Source organism: Sesamum indicum, linkage group LG3 (assembly GCF_026168435.1).
Source record: "Sesamum indicum cultivar Baizhima isolate 11 linkage group LG3, ASM2616843v1, whole genome shotgun sequence".
Classification (NCBI taxonomy): domain Eukaryota; kingdom Viridiplantae; phylum Streptophyta; class Magnoliopsida; order Lamiales; family Pedaliaceae; genus Sesamum; species Sesamum indicum.
Genome location: NC_142659.1, coordinates 23,380,829 through 23,394,213, shown reverse-complemented (window position 1 = coordinate 23,394,213; position 13,385 = coordinate 23,380,829). Strand labels below are relative to the sequence as shown.

General features: G+C 38.8%; 2 protein-coding genes across 2 annotated transcripts; one reads left to right on the top strand and one right to left on the bottom strand.

The window, feature by feature from the left end:
- Positions 1 to 7,193: 7,193 nt before the first annotated feature.
- LOC110011687 (mitochondrial import receptor subunit TOM9-2) lies at positions 7,194 to 8,972 on the top strand. Its single transcript, XM_020692345.2, has 2 exons — positions 7,194 to 7,594; positions 8,462 to 8,972. The coding sequence occupies exon 1, from the start codon at positions 7,279 to 7,281 to the stop codon at positions 7,591 to 7,593; it is 315 nt and encodes a 104-aa protein (XP_020548004.1). The 5' UTR covers positions 7,194 to 7,278; the 3' UTR covers position 7,594; positions 8,462 to 8,972.
- Positions 8,973 to 9,515: 543 nt separating this feature from the next.
- Positions 9,516 to 11,797, bottom strand: LOC105158607 (putative pentatricopeptide repeat-containing protein At5g52630). The gene is given in 2 exon segments (XM_088879181.1): positions 9,516 to 10,441; positions 10,444 to 11,797. Coding segments are annotated over 2 exon segments (1,686 nt in total). The 5' UTR covers positions 11,774 to 11,797; the 3' UTR covers positions 9,516 to 10,085.
- Between the last annotated feature and the right edge of the window lie 1,588 nt (positions 11,798 to 13,385).

Sequence of the window (13,385 nt, the reverse complement as noted above, 5' to 3'; positions counted from 1 at the left end):
GTGTGTGTGTGGGGTGGGGTGCGTGTGTGAGTATGTGTGTGTGGGTCTGGGGTGTGTGTATGTCACGGTAAAACATGTTTTACTTCCATTTTGAACATAGAAGAAGTGAGGTGTTGCTTTTATCTTCTGCGTCAACGAATGCCATGTGCGTCTTGTTACATTTGCCATTCTCCTTTAATTTCTAAGTCTTTATTTCTATCTTCACAACCATTTTTCTCGTGCAAGATATCACCATAGTTTCGCAATATTTTATGCTCATTAGAAGTGTTGTTTAATAAACGACACACCTATTCCTGTGGCTTTTCTTTGGAAAATGAATGATTCCTTTACTGGAAGGAGACACTAGCTTTAACTTTATGGAAGAGAGGTAAGTTTCATGAATATTCAAAATCCATTGCAAGTTTTTATTCTAACTTTGTTAAAGGATGAGGCGTCTTGTGTGATTTATGCTACTTGTCGCTTGGGCTTTTGCTGAAATGCCTTAGTAAATACAAAGCTAACCTAGTGCTAATTGCTTTCTGTTAACCATCCCATGTATTCATAGCATTTTGGATTTTGGTTTACTTTCTGATCTCATGTTGCTTTTGAGCAGTATGAGTAGTTGGATTACCTTGAAGTTACGTTTCTATCTCTTTTTTATTTTTATTTTTAAGAAATTGAAGGCACTTTTCTAAATCAGGTAAATTGCATGTATAAATTGCAGGAATTGAAGCGTAGACGAAGAAAGAAGAAGAGTAGGAAGGAGAAAAGGAGGAGGAGGAGTCACCAACATTCAGATGATGATTCTTCTCATTATTCTGCTGATCTGTAGCATAAAAAAGAGGATTAGGAAGACATATTCAGACACTGTATATGAGTGAGGGGGGTGTGTGTGCGTGTGTATGTGTGTGCATGTGGGGTGTGTGTGTGGGGGGGGGGTGTGCGTGTGAGTGTGAGTGTGTGTGTGCGTGTGGGGTGTGTGTGTGTGTGTGCGTGTGTGTGTGTGTGTGCGTGTGGGGTGTGTGTATGTGTGTGTGTGTGTGTGGGGTGTGTGTGCGTGTGTGTGTGTGTGTGGGTCTGGGGTGTGTGTGTGTGCGTGTGGGGGATGTGTGTGTGTGCGTGTGGGGTGTTTGTGTGTGTGGGGTGTGTGTGTGCGTGTGTGTGTGTGTGTGGGTCTGGGGGTGTGTGTGTGCGTGTGGGGGGTTGTGTGTGTGTGTGTGTGTGTGTGTGTGTGTGGGTCTGGGGTGTGTGTGTGTGCGTGTGGGGGATGTGTGTGTGTGCGTGTGGGGTGTGTGTGTGTGTGGGGTGTGTGTGTGCGTGTGTGAGTGTGTGTGTGTGTGTGTGTGGGTCTGGGGTTTGTGCGTGTGTGGGGTGTCTGTGGGTGCGTGTGTGTGTGAGTGTGTGTGTGTGGGTCTTGGGTGTGTGTGTGTCACGGTAGAACATGTTTTACTTGCATTTTGAACATAGAAGAAGTGAGGTGTTGCTTTTATCTTCGGCGCCAACGAATGCCATTTACGTCTTGTTACATTTGCCATTCTCCTTCAATTTCTAAGTCTTCATTTCTATCTTCACAACCCTTTTTTCTCGTGCAGGATATCACCATAGTTTCACAATATTTTATGCTCATTTCAAGTGTTGTTTGATAAACGGCACACCTATTCCTGTGGCTTTTCTTTAGAAAGTGAATGATTCATTTACTGGAAGTAGACACTAGCTTTAACTTTTTGGAAGAGAGGTATGTTTCATGAATTATTCAAAATCCATTACAAGTTTTTATGCTAACTTTGTTAAAGGTTGAGGCGTCTTGTGTGATATATGTTGTCGTTTGGGCTTTTGCTGAAATGCTTTAGTAAATACAAAGCTAACCCAGTGCTGATTGCTTTCTGTTAACCATCCCATGTATTCATAGCATTTTGGATTTTGGTTTATTTTCTGATCTCATGTTGCTTTTGAGCAGTATGAGTAGTTGGATTATCTTGAAGTTACGTTTCTATCTCTTTTTTATTTTTATTTTTACGAAATTGAAGGACTTTTCTAAATTAGGTCAATTACATGTATAAATTGCAGGAATTGAAGCGTAGACGAAGAAAGAAGAAGAGTAGGAAGGAGAAAAGGAGGAGGAGGAGTCACCATCATTCAGAAGATGATTCTTCTCATTATTCTGCTGATCTGTAGCATAAAAAGAGGATCAGGAAGGCATATTCAGACACTGTGTATGAGGGAGGGGGGTGTGTGTGCGTGCGTGTGTGTGTGTGCGTGTGGGGTGTGTGTGTGTGGTGGGGTGTGTGTGTGTGTGGGGTGTGTGTGTGTGTGTGGGGTGTGTGTGTGTGTGTGGTGGGGTGTGTGTGTGTGTGTGTGGGGTGTGTGTGTGTGTGTGGGGTGGGGTGCGTGTGTGAGTATGTGTGTGTGGGTCTGGGGTGTGTGTATGTCACGGTAAAACATGTTTTACTTCCATTTTGAACATAGAAGAAGTGAGGTGTTGCTTTTATCTTCTGCGTCAACGAATGCCATGTGCGTCTTGTTACATTTGCCATTCTCCTTCAATTTCTAAGTCTTTATTTCTATCTTCACAACCATTTTTCTCGTGCAAGATATCACCATAGTTTCGCAATATTTTATGCTCATTAGAAGTGTTGTTTAATAAACGACACACCTATTCCTGTGGCTTTTCTTTGGAAAATGAATGATTCCTTTACTGGAAGGAGACACTAGCTTTAACTTTTTGGAAGGGAGGTAAGTTTCATGAATATTCAAAATCCATTGCAAGTTTTTATTCTAACTTTGTTAAAGGATGAGGCGTCTTGTGTGATTTATGCTACTTGTCGCTTGGGCTTTTGCTGAAATGCCTTAGTAAATACAAAGCTAACCTAGTGCTAATTGCTTTCTGTTAACCATCCCATGTATTCATAGCATTTTGGATTTTGGTTTACTTTCTGATCTCATGTTGCTTTTGAGCAGTATGAGTAGTTGGATTATCTTGAAGTTACGTTTCTATCTCTTTTTTATTTTTATTTTTACGAAATTGAAGGACTTTTCTAAATTAGGTCAATTACATGTATAAATTGCAGGAATTGAAGCGTAGACGAAGAAAGAAGAAGAGTAGGAAGGAGAAAAGGAGGAGGAGGAGTCACCATCATTCAGAAGATGATTCTTCTCATTATTCTGCTGATCTGTAGCATAAAAAGAGGATCAGGAAGGCATATTCAGACACTGTGTATGAGGGAGGGGGGTGTGTGCGTGCGTGTGTGTGTGTGCGTGTGGGGTGTGTGTGTGTGGTGGGGTGTGTGTGTGTGTGGGGTGTGTGTGTGTGTGTGTGGGGTGTGTGTGTGTGTGTGGTGGGGTGTGTGTGTGTGTGGGGGGTGTGTGTGTGTGTGTGGGGTGGGGTGCGTGTGTGAGTATGTGTGTGTGGGTCTGGGGTGTGTGTATGTCACGGTAAAACATGTTTTACTTCCATTTTGAACATAGAAGAAGTGAGGTGTTGCTTTTATCTTCTGCGTCAACGAATGACATGTGCGTCTTGTTACATTTGCCATTCTCCTTCAATTTCTAAGTCTTTATTTCTATCTTCACAACCATTTTTCTCGTGCAAGATATCACCATAGTTTCGCAATATTTTATGCTCATTAGAAGTGTTGTTTAATAAACGACACACCTATTCCTGTGGCTTTTCTTTGGAAAATGAATGATTCCTTTACTGGAAGGAGACACTAGCTTTAACTTTTTGGAAGGGAGGTAAGTTTCATGAATATTCAAAATCCATTGCAAGTTTTTATTCTAACTTTGTTAAAGGATGAGGCGTCTTGTGTGATTTATGCTACTTGTCGCTTGGGCTTTTGCTGAAATGCCTTAGTAAATACAAAGCTAACCTAGTGCTAATTGCTTTCTGTTAACCATCCCATGTATTCATAGCATTTTGGATTTTGGTTTACTTTCTGATCTCATGTTGCTTTTGAGCAGTATGAGTAGTTGGATTACCTTGAAGTTACGTTTCTACCTCTTTTTTATTTTTATTTTTAAGAAATTGAAGGCACTTTTCTAAATCAGGTAAATTGCATGTGTAAATTGCAGGAATTGAAGCGTAGACGAAGAAAGAAGAAGAGTAGGAAGGAGAAAAGGAGGAGGAGGAGTCACCAACATTCAGATGATGATTCTTCTCATTATTCTGCTGATCTGTAGCATAAAAAGAGGATTAGGAAGACATATTCAGACACTGTATATGAGTGAGGGGGGTGTGTGTGCGTGTGTATGTGTGTGTGCATGTGGGGTGTGTGTGTGGGGGGGGGGGGGTGTGTGCGTGTGAGTGTGAGTGTGTGTGTGCGTGTGGGGTGTGTGTGTGTGTGTGTGTGTGCGTGTGGGGTGTGTGTGTGTGTGTGTGCGTGTGGGGTGTGTGTGTGTGTGTGTGTGTGTGTGGGGTGTGTGTGCGTGTGTGTGTGTGTGTGGGTCTGGGGTGTGTGTGTGTGCGTGTGGGGGGATGTGTGTGTGTGCGTGTGGGGGGTGTGTGTGTGTGGGGTGTGTGTGTGCGTGTGTGTGTGTGTGTGGGTCTGGGGGGTGTGTGTGTGCGTGTGGGGGGTTGTGTGTGTGTGTGTGCGTGTGGGGTGTGTGTGTGTGTGTGAGTATCTGTGTGTGGGTCTGGGGTGTGTGTATGTCACGGTAAAATATGTTTTACTTCCATTTTGAACATAGAAGAAGTGAGGTGTTGCTTTTATCTTCTGCGTCAACGAATGCCATGTGCGTCTTGTTCCATCTGCCATTCTCCTTCAATTTCTAAGTCTTAATTTCTATCTTCACAACCATTTTTCTCGTGCAAGATATCACCATAGTTTCGCAATATTTTATGCTCATTACAAGTGTTGTTTGATAAACGACACACCTATTCTTGTGGCTTTTCTTTAGAAAGTGAATGATTAATTTACTGGAAGGACACACTAGCTTTAACTTTTTGGAAGAGTGGTATGTTTCATGAATTATTCAAAATCCATTACAAGTTTTTATGCTAACTTTGTTAAAGGTTGAGGCATCTTGAGTGATTTATGTTGTCGCTTGGGCTTTGCTGAAATGCCTTAGTAAATACAAGGCTAACCTAGTGCTGATTGCTTTCTGTTAACTATCCCATGTATTCATAGCATTTTGGATTTTGGTTTACATTCTGATCTCATGTTGCTTTTGAGCAGTATGAGTAGTTGGATTACCTTGAAGTTACGCTTCTATCTCTTTTTTATTTTTATTTTTAAGAAATTGAAGGCACTTTTCTAAATCAGGTAAATTACATGTATAAATTGCAGGAACTGAAGCGTAGACGAAGAAAGAAGAAGAGTAGGAAGGAGAACAGGAGGAAGAGGAGTCACCATCATTCAAAAGATGATTCCTCTCATGATTCTGCTGATCTGTAGCATAAAAAGAGGATCAGGAAGGCATATTCAGACACTGTGTATGAGGGAGGGGGGTGTGTGTGCGTGTGTGTGTGTGTGTGCTTGTGTGTGTGGGGTGTGTGTGTGAGTGTGTGTGTGTGGGGGTCTGGGGTTTGTGTGTGTGTGTGCGTGTGGGGTGTGTGTGTGTGTGGGTCTGTGGTGTGTGTATGTCACGGTAGAACATGTTTTACTTCCATTTTGAACATAGAAGAAGTGAGGTGTTGCTTTTATCTTTTGCGTCAACGAATGCCATGTGCGTCTTGTTACATTTGTCATTCTCCTTCAATTTCTAAGTCTTCATTTCTATCTTCACAACCATTTTTCTCGTGCAAGATATCACCATAGTTTCGCAATATTTTATGCTCATTACAAGTGTTGTTTGATAAACGACACACCTATTCTTGTGGCTTTTCTTTAGAAAGTGAATGATTAATTTACTGGAAGGACACACTAGCTTTAACTTTTTGGAAGAGTGGTATGTTTCATGAATTATTCAAAATCCATTACAAGTTTTTATGCTAACTTTGTTAAAGGTTGAGGCGTCTTGTGTGATATATGTTGTCGTTTGGGCTTTTGCTGAAATGCTTTAGTAAATACAAAGCTAACCTAGTGCTGATTGCTTTCTGTTAACCATCCCATGTATTCATAGCATTTTGGATTTTGGTTTATTTTCTGATCTCATGTTGCTTTTGAGCAGTATGAGTAGTTGGATTATCTTGAATACGTTTCTATCTCTTTTTTATTTTTATTTTTATGAAATTGAAGGCACTTTTCTAAATCAGGTAAATTGCATGTATAAATTGCAGGAATTGAAGCGTAAACGAAGAAAGAAGAAGAGTAGGAAGGAGAAAAGGAGGAGGAGGAGTTACCATCATTCAGATGATAATTCTTCTCATGATTCTGCTGATCTGTAGCATAAAAAGAGGATCAGGAAGGCATATTCAGACACTGTGTATGAGGGAGGGGGGTGTGTGTGTGCGTGTGTGTGTGTGGGGGGGGGGGGTGTGTGTGTGTGCGTGTGTGTGTGTGGGGGGGGGGGGTGTGTGTGTGTGCGTGTGTGTATGTGGGGTGTGTGCGTGCGTGTGTGTGTGTGGGGTGTGTGTGTGCGTGTGTGTGTGTGCGTGTGGGGTGTGTGTATGTCACAGTAGAACATGTTTTACTTCCATTTTGAACATAGAAGAAGTGATGTGTTGCTTTTATCTTCTGCGTCAACAAATGCCATGTGCGTCTTGTTACATTTGCCAATCTCCTTCAATTTCTAAGTCTTCATTTCTATCTTCACAACCTTTTTTTTCGTGCAAAATATCACCGTAGTTTTGCAATATTTTATGCTCATTACAGGTTTGTTTGTCTTTGTGGTCTATTTGTGTCCTTTATAACATTTTTGTGTGCTTGCGGAGATGTATATTCTCATTTTTGTTTACCTGAAATGAAAAAGTATTTATTAAAATGAACAGTAATAACAGGACAGGAGAGAGTGTATTGTCCATTTTCTTTTTTCTTTCAACATATCTCGTTACCAAGAATGATCTTAGATCGATTTATTTTACTAGAGGGGATAGAATGAGAGAAAATGAGTGGATGATTGATAAAATCTGATAAATGTCTTGGGTGGTTATAATATATTAAAATATAGGCATAATTGCATTTTTCTTTCCTAAAATTTGATATAATTATATATAAATCCTTTATGATTTAAAAAATTACACCTAACATTTCTAAAATTTTAAATTATTTTTTTAAATTATAAAAAACATATGTGTAATTACTTTAAATTTCAGAATTGTAAAATATATTCGTACCACCTTAGGGAACACTGTACAGGGTTTTAAGTCTTGAGAGGGGAAAGGGTTTTGGATCCAACAGAACGCACAGACACCCGCACTCACAAATGGCAGCCGTTCGACGCCCTTCTTTGAGCAGATCCGGCAGCGGTGATGACGGCATCTTATCTCGAATCTCCGATTATTCGATAGTTCGGAAGGGAAAGAGTGCCGCCTGCGACGCGGCGTACGTGGCCAAGCGCCTCCTGAAGAGCACCGGCAAGGCCGCCTGGATCGCCGCCACAACCTTTATCGTGCTTGGGATTCCCCTCATCATTGAGATGGATCGCGAGGCGCAGCTCAATGAAGCTGAGCTGCAGCAGGCCTCCCTCCTCGGGGGCGCCGCTCCAGGCCAGCCAGCCTTCATGGCCCCACCTAAGTGATGTAATGATTTTTGCGATCCTTTTACCATATATGATTCTGATAATGGGTCTAGGGTTTTGTGCTTCTCCGTTCTGAATTTAGTGGTAGATTTTTCTTTTCCTTTTTCATTTCTGGTGTTTGGTATGAGCTTTAATGCGAGGATGATTGATGCTAATACGTGTGTTTGAACACTGTTGGTTACTAATATTGAGTTACCTTCTACTGCGGTATACACTCGGTTAACAGCCTTCCATTGATTTAGGTTGTTTTAGATGTATCAATAACTGGATTTGTAACACTACTTGAAGTGCTTTCTGTTTTCTGTAATATTCTCTCTGATGGATTCACTTGGTGCCAATGGCAAATTAAGCACAGAAATAGATAATTTGTTATCTCAAAACACTGTCTCTCTGTCTTTTTGCTTTTATTTATTTGATGGAATTTTTCGCACCTGTTTTGCTCTGGTGTTTTTAGTCTCTTGTTGCTTATTCGCCTTTAAGTTCTAATGCAAAGATTTGTAATGTCCAGGGTTCTGTATGGTTCTATATAGTTATGCGTCTGCTAATGCATGTTTTGAAACTTTTGAAAACTGAGATTTATATTGAAAATTGCATGTTGATTCGCTCTCAAAATCTAAGATTTATTTGGGAATACTAATAGTTTATATCATATACCTGATTCTTAATTTTAAGTTACATGTTGAGATTTCAAGTGGTCTTACCGAAATTAAGATGAAATAGATTAATTTTATCTGTGCATGACAGAGTTGTGGTGTTGCTTAAGTAGTTTTTGCGTTTAATGTAATTTAGAAATCTTACTCAGTATCTTATTTCAGTAATCTTCAAGTGCTTATTAACTACTGCTTATACTTTGTTCTTTTATATGCAGGTTTCTTGTGTGTCACTGCCTGGTTATGTGTCTGCATGTTTAGTGATTTTAAGAGCTAAGAGCACCAGTTACGGTGTTTTAACAAACTTGTGATGATGATTCCTCTCTGTCTCTCTTTCTTCTTTAATGGTCCCCCTTCCTTGAAAAGCTGGATATGGATATCGTTTAGACGCTTAAAACAATCCCATGTACTTGGTTTACATTGTTATCTGATAGGCTGAGTTTATGAATGTATTAGTCATGTCTTCTTCATTGTCGTGGTAACAGTAGTTCGTTTCTGAACAAGGTATGATGTGAAGTGGATTTCTCATACATATCGCCATTAAAGCGTATAGGAGAGTTCCAATATCCGTTTATCTGTTTCCGGCTCGAAACTGTCGTCAAGATCGCCATAGAAGTTGACCTCCTCTTTCTTTAGCTTGCTTTTTGTACTGTTGAGTTGCTTTAGCATGTAGATGACGTTTATTTCTATTCTTTAATTTGTTGCAACCTACCATTTTATACGAGTCCACATGGAGTATACTACTGCAGTCTTTATGCAAGCCTGTTTGGGATACATGCCACTGAGTGAATTGTCCAGGTTAAATGCTGCATATATTTGGTCAAGGAGTTATGGGTCATGTTACTTGCAACTTCCATGTTTGTAAACAGTTCAAAAATTATTTTCAGTTTGAATTTCCTCAAGAATTTTTTATCGCACAAGGTTTAATTAAGATAATCATTTTTATAATCAGTCTACCTGATATCAATTTTTCAGTGGTCGTAAATGACTAAATTGAAAGTTAACTTGAAAATAGAGGAAATGCTTTTGCAATTGTGTATATTTAACTATTATTTTTAAGGGCATTTTGACAGAAACCAATTTTTAGCTGGAAGAGTGGCCAACATTCCACGGGAAGGACGAGATTGTAAAATAGAGGTTTGGATGGTTTTGAAACTCATTCAAAACGGAGGGACTAAACTAAAAATAACCCATATAAGATGGTATTCTGGTAGTTGACAACTATAGTGCCAAAAAATATGTAAGAGGGAAATAAATAATGACGAAAGAAAATGAGTATGAGTATCATGAGCAAATTTTCATTTGGTTTTCTGAAACTTATAATTTTGTCTTAAATCCCAGCTGCCCGAAAACTTCTTTAACACAATATAGAGAGGATAGTAAACCAAAAATCATCTCTAATTGAATCAGGATTACTTTGCCACTCATCAGACCCACCAGAATGTAACTAAAGTTCCTGCGGAAATTACTAGTTCATCTGATTCTCATTAGACATCCAACTCCTCAATGAATAATGGATTAACAAGAAGGCCTGGCCTGCCCCCTAGCTGTTCAAGAATAGGCATGTGGAGTTTCGTGACGCTTCTCTCTCTTGAAGGGGGGCAAGAAGAAAGGAATTTGACTACCATGCAGAGTGTTACTCTGAGATGGTGTCGATTCTCAACCAGAGTATTCATGGAAGAACAAGTTTCATTCCTCCTGACAGTTGCAACTTGCAAATTAAGACTTCAATATATTGTTTGTGAAATCATGCTAAGCACATCACTTGATTTTGTAACCACTCGTCTTCTTTGGGTAGAGAAGAGAACAGCAAAATTCAGAAGGCAGACTCATCTACAAACATTACCAGGAATCACCACAACTGCAACTTCCATTCAAGAATCTATGATATCTATGGACATCCCTCACAATGATCTCCCTCTTCGCCACTGTGCTAATAAATTTGAAAGCCTGGTGACAATCTTTACAGATCCTCAAATTCTTTATAATCCTCAGGGACTTCCCAGGTGGTGTTACCCCACTCATTAATCCGAACGCCACTGCCAATTTCTCACTGTGATACCAAAGCAGGTCCTTCTTCTCTTTCTCGTCTACTTCGTGCAACATCTCTTCCGAATTCGGCACATACCCCAATTTCTCAATGTCTGTCATCAATTCTGTTAGCTTTGCATAAATCTCGTCCTTCCTGGCATGCCTTCTTCAATCCAACTCCTCCCAACCTCCTTTCTCACTCTCTTGTCTCTCATCATCTTCCACACTTTCTTAACCTCATCCCATTTTGCAGCACTTGCAAGTACATTTGCCATGATCACGTAGGCCGAGTCATCAGTTGGGTCAATTTCCAACAATTTCTCAGTCATCCTCCAAGCAAGGTCGGTGTTTCCACTGTTTACACAGCTAGACAACACCACTCGCCACACAGCTGCATCGGGCTCATATGGCATTGTCAAAGCTGCTTTCTCTGCCTCCTCTAACCTTCCTGCTCTCCCCATTGCACCCACTAAACATGTATAGTGCTCGATCTTTGGCTCTAATTCATACTGCATTTTCATCCTATTCAGCCACATTTCAGTTTCCGTTGCCATACCCGCATTGCAAAATGCCGACAAAACTGCCAAGAAACTGTACTCGTCTGGCTCTATTCCTCGACTCTCCATCAACCTAAAAATTTCAAGAACATTTTCTTTGCTCCCCTGTTGTGCATACCCTGCCATCATTGCATTCCACACAGCTACATTCAGCCCTGTCTCTAACTCATTGAACACTCCCCTCGCCTCCTCCACAAGCCCACACTTCCCATACCCATCTATCAATGCGGTTCCTACGTAAGTATCTCTATCCAACCCGGTAATCACCGCATGCCCATGAATAATCATACATTGCTCAAGCATGGCCGCCCCGGAAGCAGCAGACAAAGCTCCGGAAACGCTATAAAACGTCGATGCCACATCTTGCCTCCTCATCTCAACAAAATACCGCAAAGCATCCACAGGCCTCTTATTCTGAGCCAACCCATTAATTATCGCCGCAAAACAAACCACATCACGTTCACACATTTCATCAAACACCTTCCGCGCAGCGTCCATATCCCGGATCTTACAATACAGGGATACGAAAGCCGAGCCAACAAAAGGGTTCTCATACAAAGAGAGCTTAAACGAAAGTGACTGGAGCTGCGGGCCGAGCCAATTATTGGGTAAAGAAGCGCAGGTCTTGAGTAAAGTGGCCAAAGTCCGGGCATTGGGGAGAGTTTGCCGGGGGTGGCGGAGCATGGAGAGGAAAAGGCGGATGGCGAGTGGTGAATTGGCAACTGCAGAAATGATGGAAGTCCATGTGACGGTGTTGGGACATGGAATGGAGTAGAAGAGTTGAAGAGCAGAGGAATGGAGATTGGAATTGGCGTAGAGAGTGATGAGATTGTTGAAGAAAGCTCTGTTTTGGGGGTTGGGGTTTATGCATGTCTTGATGGCTTGTGCGTGCGTGCAGCGTGGGTCTACCTCTGGATTTGCCATAGTATTTAGTGAGGTCATTTTTGTCAAACTTTTGAATTGCACTCTCCTTGGCACGGCCACTACGTTTATAAATGGAGTGTCACCTTTCTATCTATCAATACTACCTGTTATGATACGCTATTTTTACGTGGTATTTAATGCAATTTATTTTTATATGGTATTGTAAATAAATAAATTAATTTCTATAAAAAAAAATAATTTATCTCCCTTAAAATGAAGTAATTTATCCCTATCTACGATGATAAAATGTTTAATTTTAAAAAATACAGAGGATAAATTGTTGTATTTTAAAAAATACAGAGGGATAAATTGCTAATTTTTTTAATAAGGGGGTATTTGTACATTTGCAATATCACAGGAGGCTAAATTGCATTTTTCCCTTTCTGCGTGCATATCATAAATAATCAATCACGCTTTAACATATATTATGAAATAATAATAAAATATATAAATCAATACATTATATTAACAAAAATAAACAAATAAAATAAGAGAAAGAATTTATCAATTAATGTAAAATCTGAAAAGTTGAATAAATTACTTATTTTATTAGTTTAAGGGCACTTTTGGCTTCACAAAAGTTTAGTGCAGTGGTATCACTAACTGTTATTTGTGAGTGTAGAAATTTTTTTTCTATTTATATTAGTATAGATATAGACCATCTTACTGGTACTTTTAATTTATTGGTATATTATTTATTTATTTTTAATTGAATAAGTATTTTTAAATTTCCCAACTTATCGTGATTTTTAATAACTACTTTGGTAGTCCTCATTCATTTTTATCTTATATATATATATATATATATATATATATATATATATATTATTTTATATATATTTTATATAATTTTTAACTTTATAAAAAGTAAATAATATAATTTAAAAAATTATTTTATTTTTAATATTTTATCAAAGTTATACACACGCATAGAATGTTCCACACTAACTAGCACCTTATTATAATAGAGGAGGTCCTTTCTTGTTGGTCTTTCATTTTTTAATTATTAATCGGGTTAATTATATTTAGACATCTTCTAAAAATAAAAAATTACACTTTTTCTTAAAAAAAATTTAAAATTATATTTACACCCCCTTCCAAAAATCACTTTTACACTTGACTCTATTTTGTTTGAATTTGGACAAAAAATATTAATGTTAGGAAAAAGAATACATAAATTTTTAGTTTTAACCCTCATTTGAAAATGTAATAATTTTGTATATACAACTGAAAAATATATTGATTTTAACCTCACTCCATATATATATATATAATATTTATCACTTAATTAGTATAAAAATATACTTAAAAATATTATATGAGGGGCAAAATTAAAAATTTGAGTAATTGTTCTGCTAATGTTAGTATTTTTTGCCCAAATCCTAACGGGAGGGAGTCAGTCGTAAACAGAGAATTTTTAGAAGAAGTGTAAGTATAATTTCATAACTTCTTTGAGGAACAACTGTAATTTTATATTCTTAGTGAGGATTTAAGTGTAATTAACCCCTATTGGCATAGTTCGATAAATTGGTCATATCAAATTGAACAAAAAATTCGATAATCAATTTTTGTGAAGTTCAGTATTCAGAAAGGTATCGTATTTGGTACCAATATATCGTACTGTATCGAA

Coding starts and splice junctions, on each gene's coding strand:
- LOC110011687 (XM_020692345.2), top strand. CDS start 7,279: ATGGCAGCCGTTCGACGCCCTTCTTTGAGCAGATCCGGCAGCGGTGAT.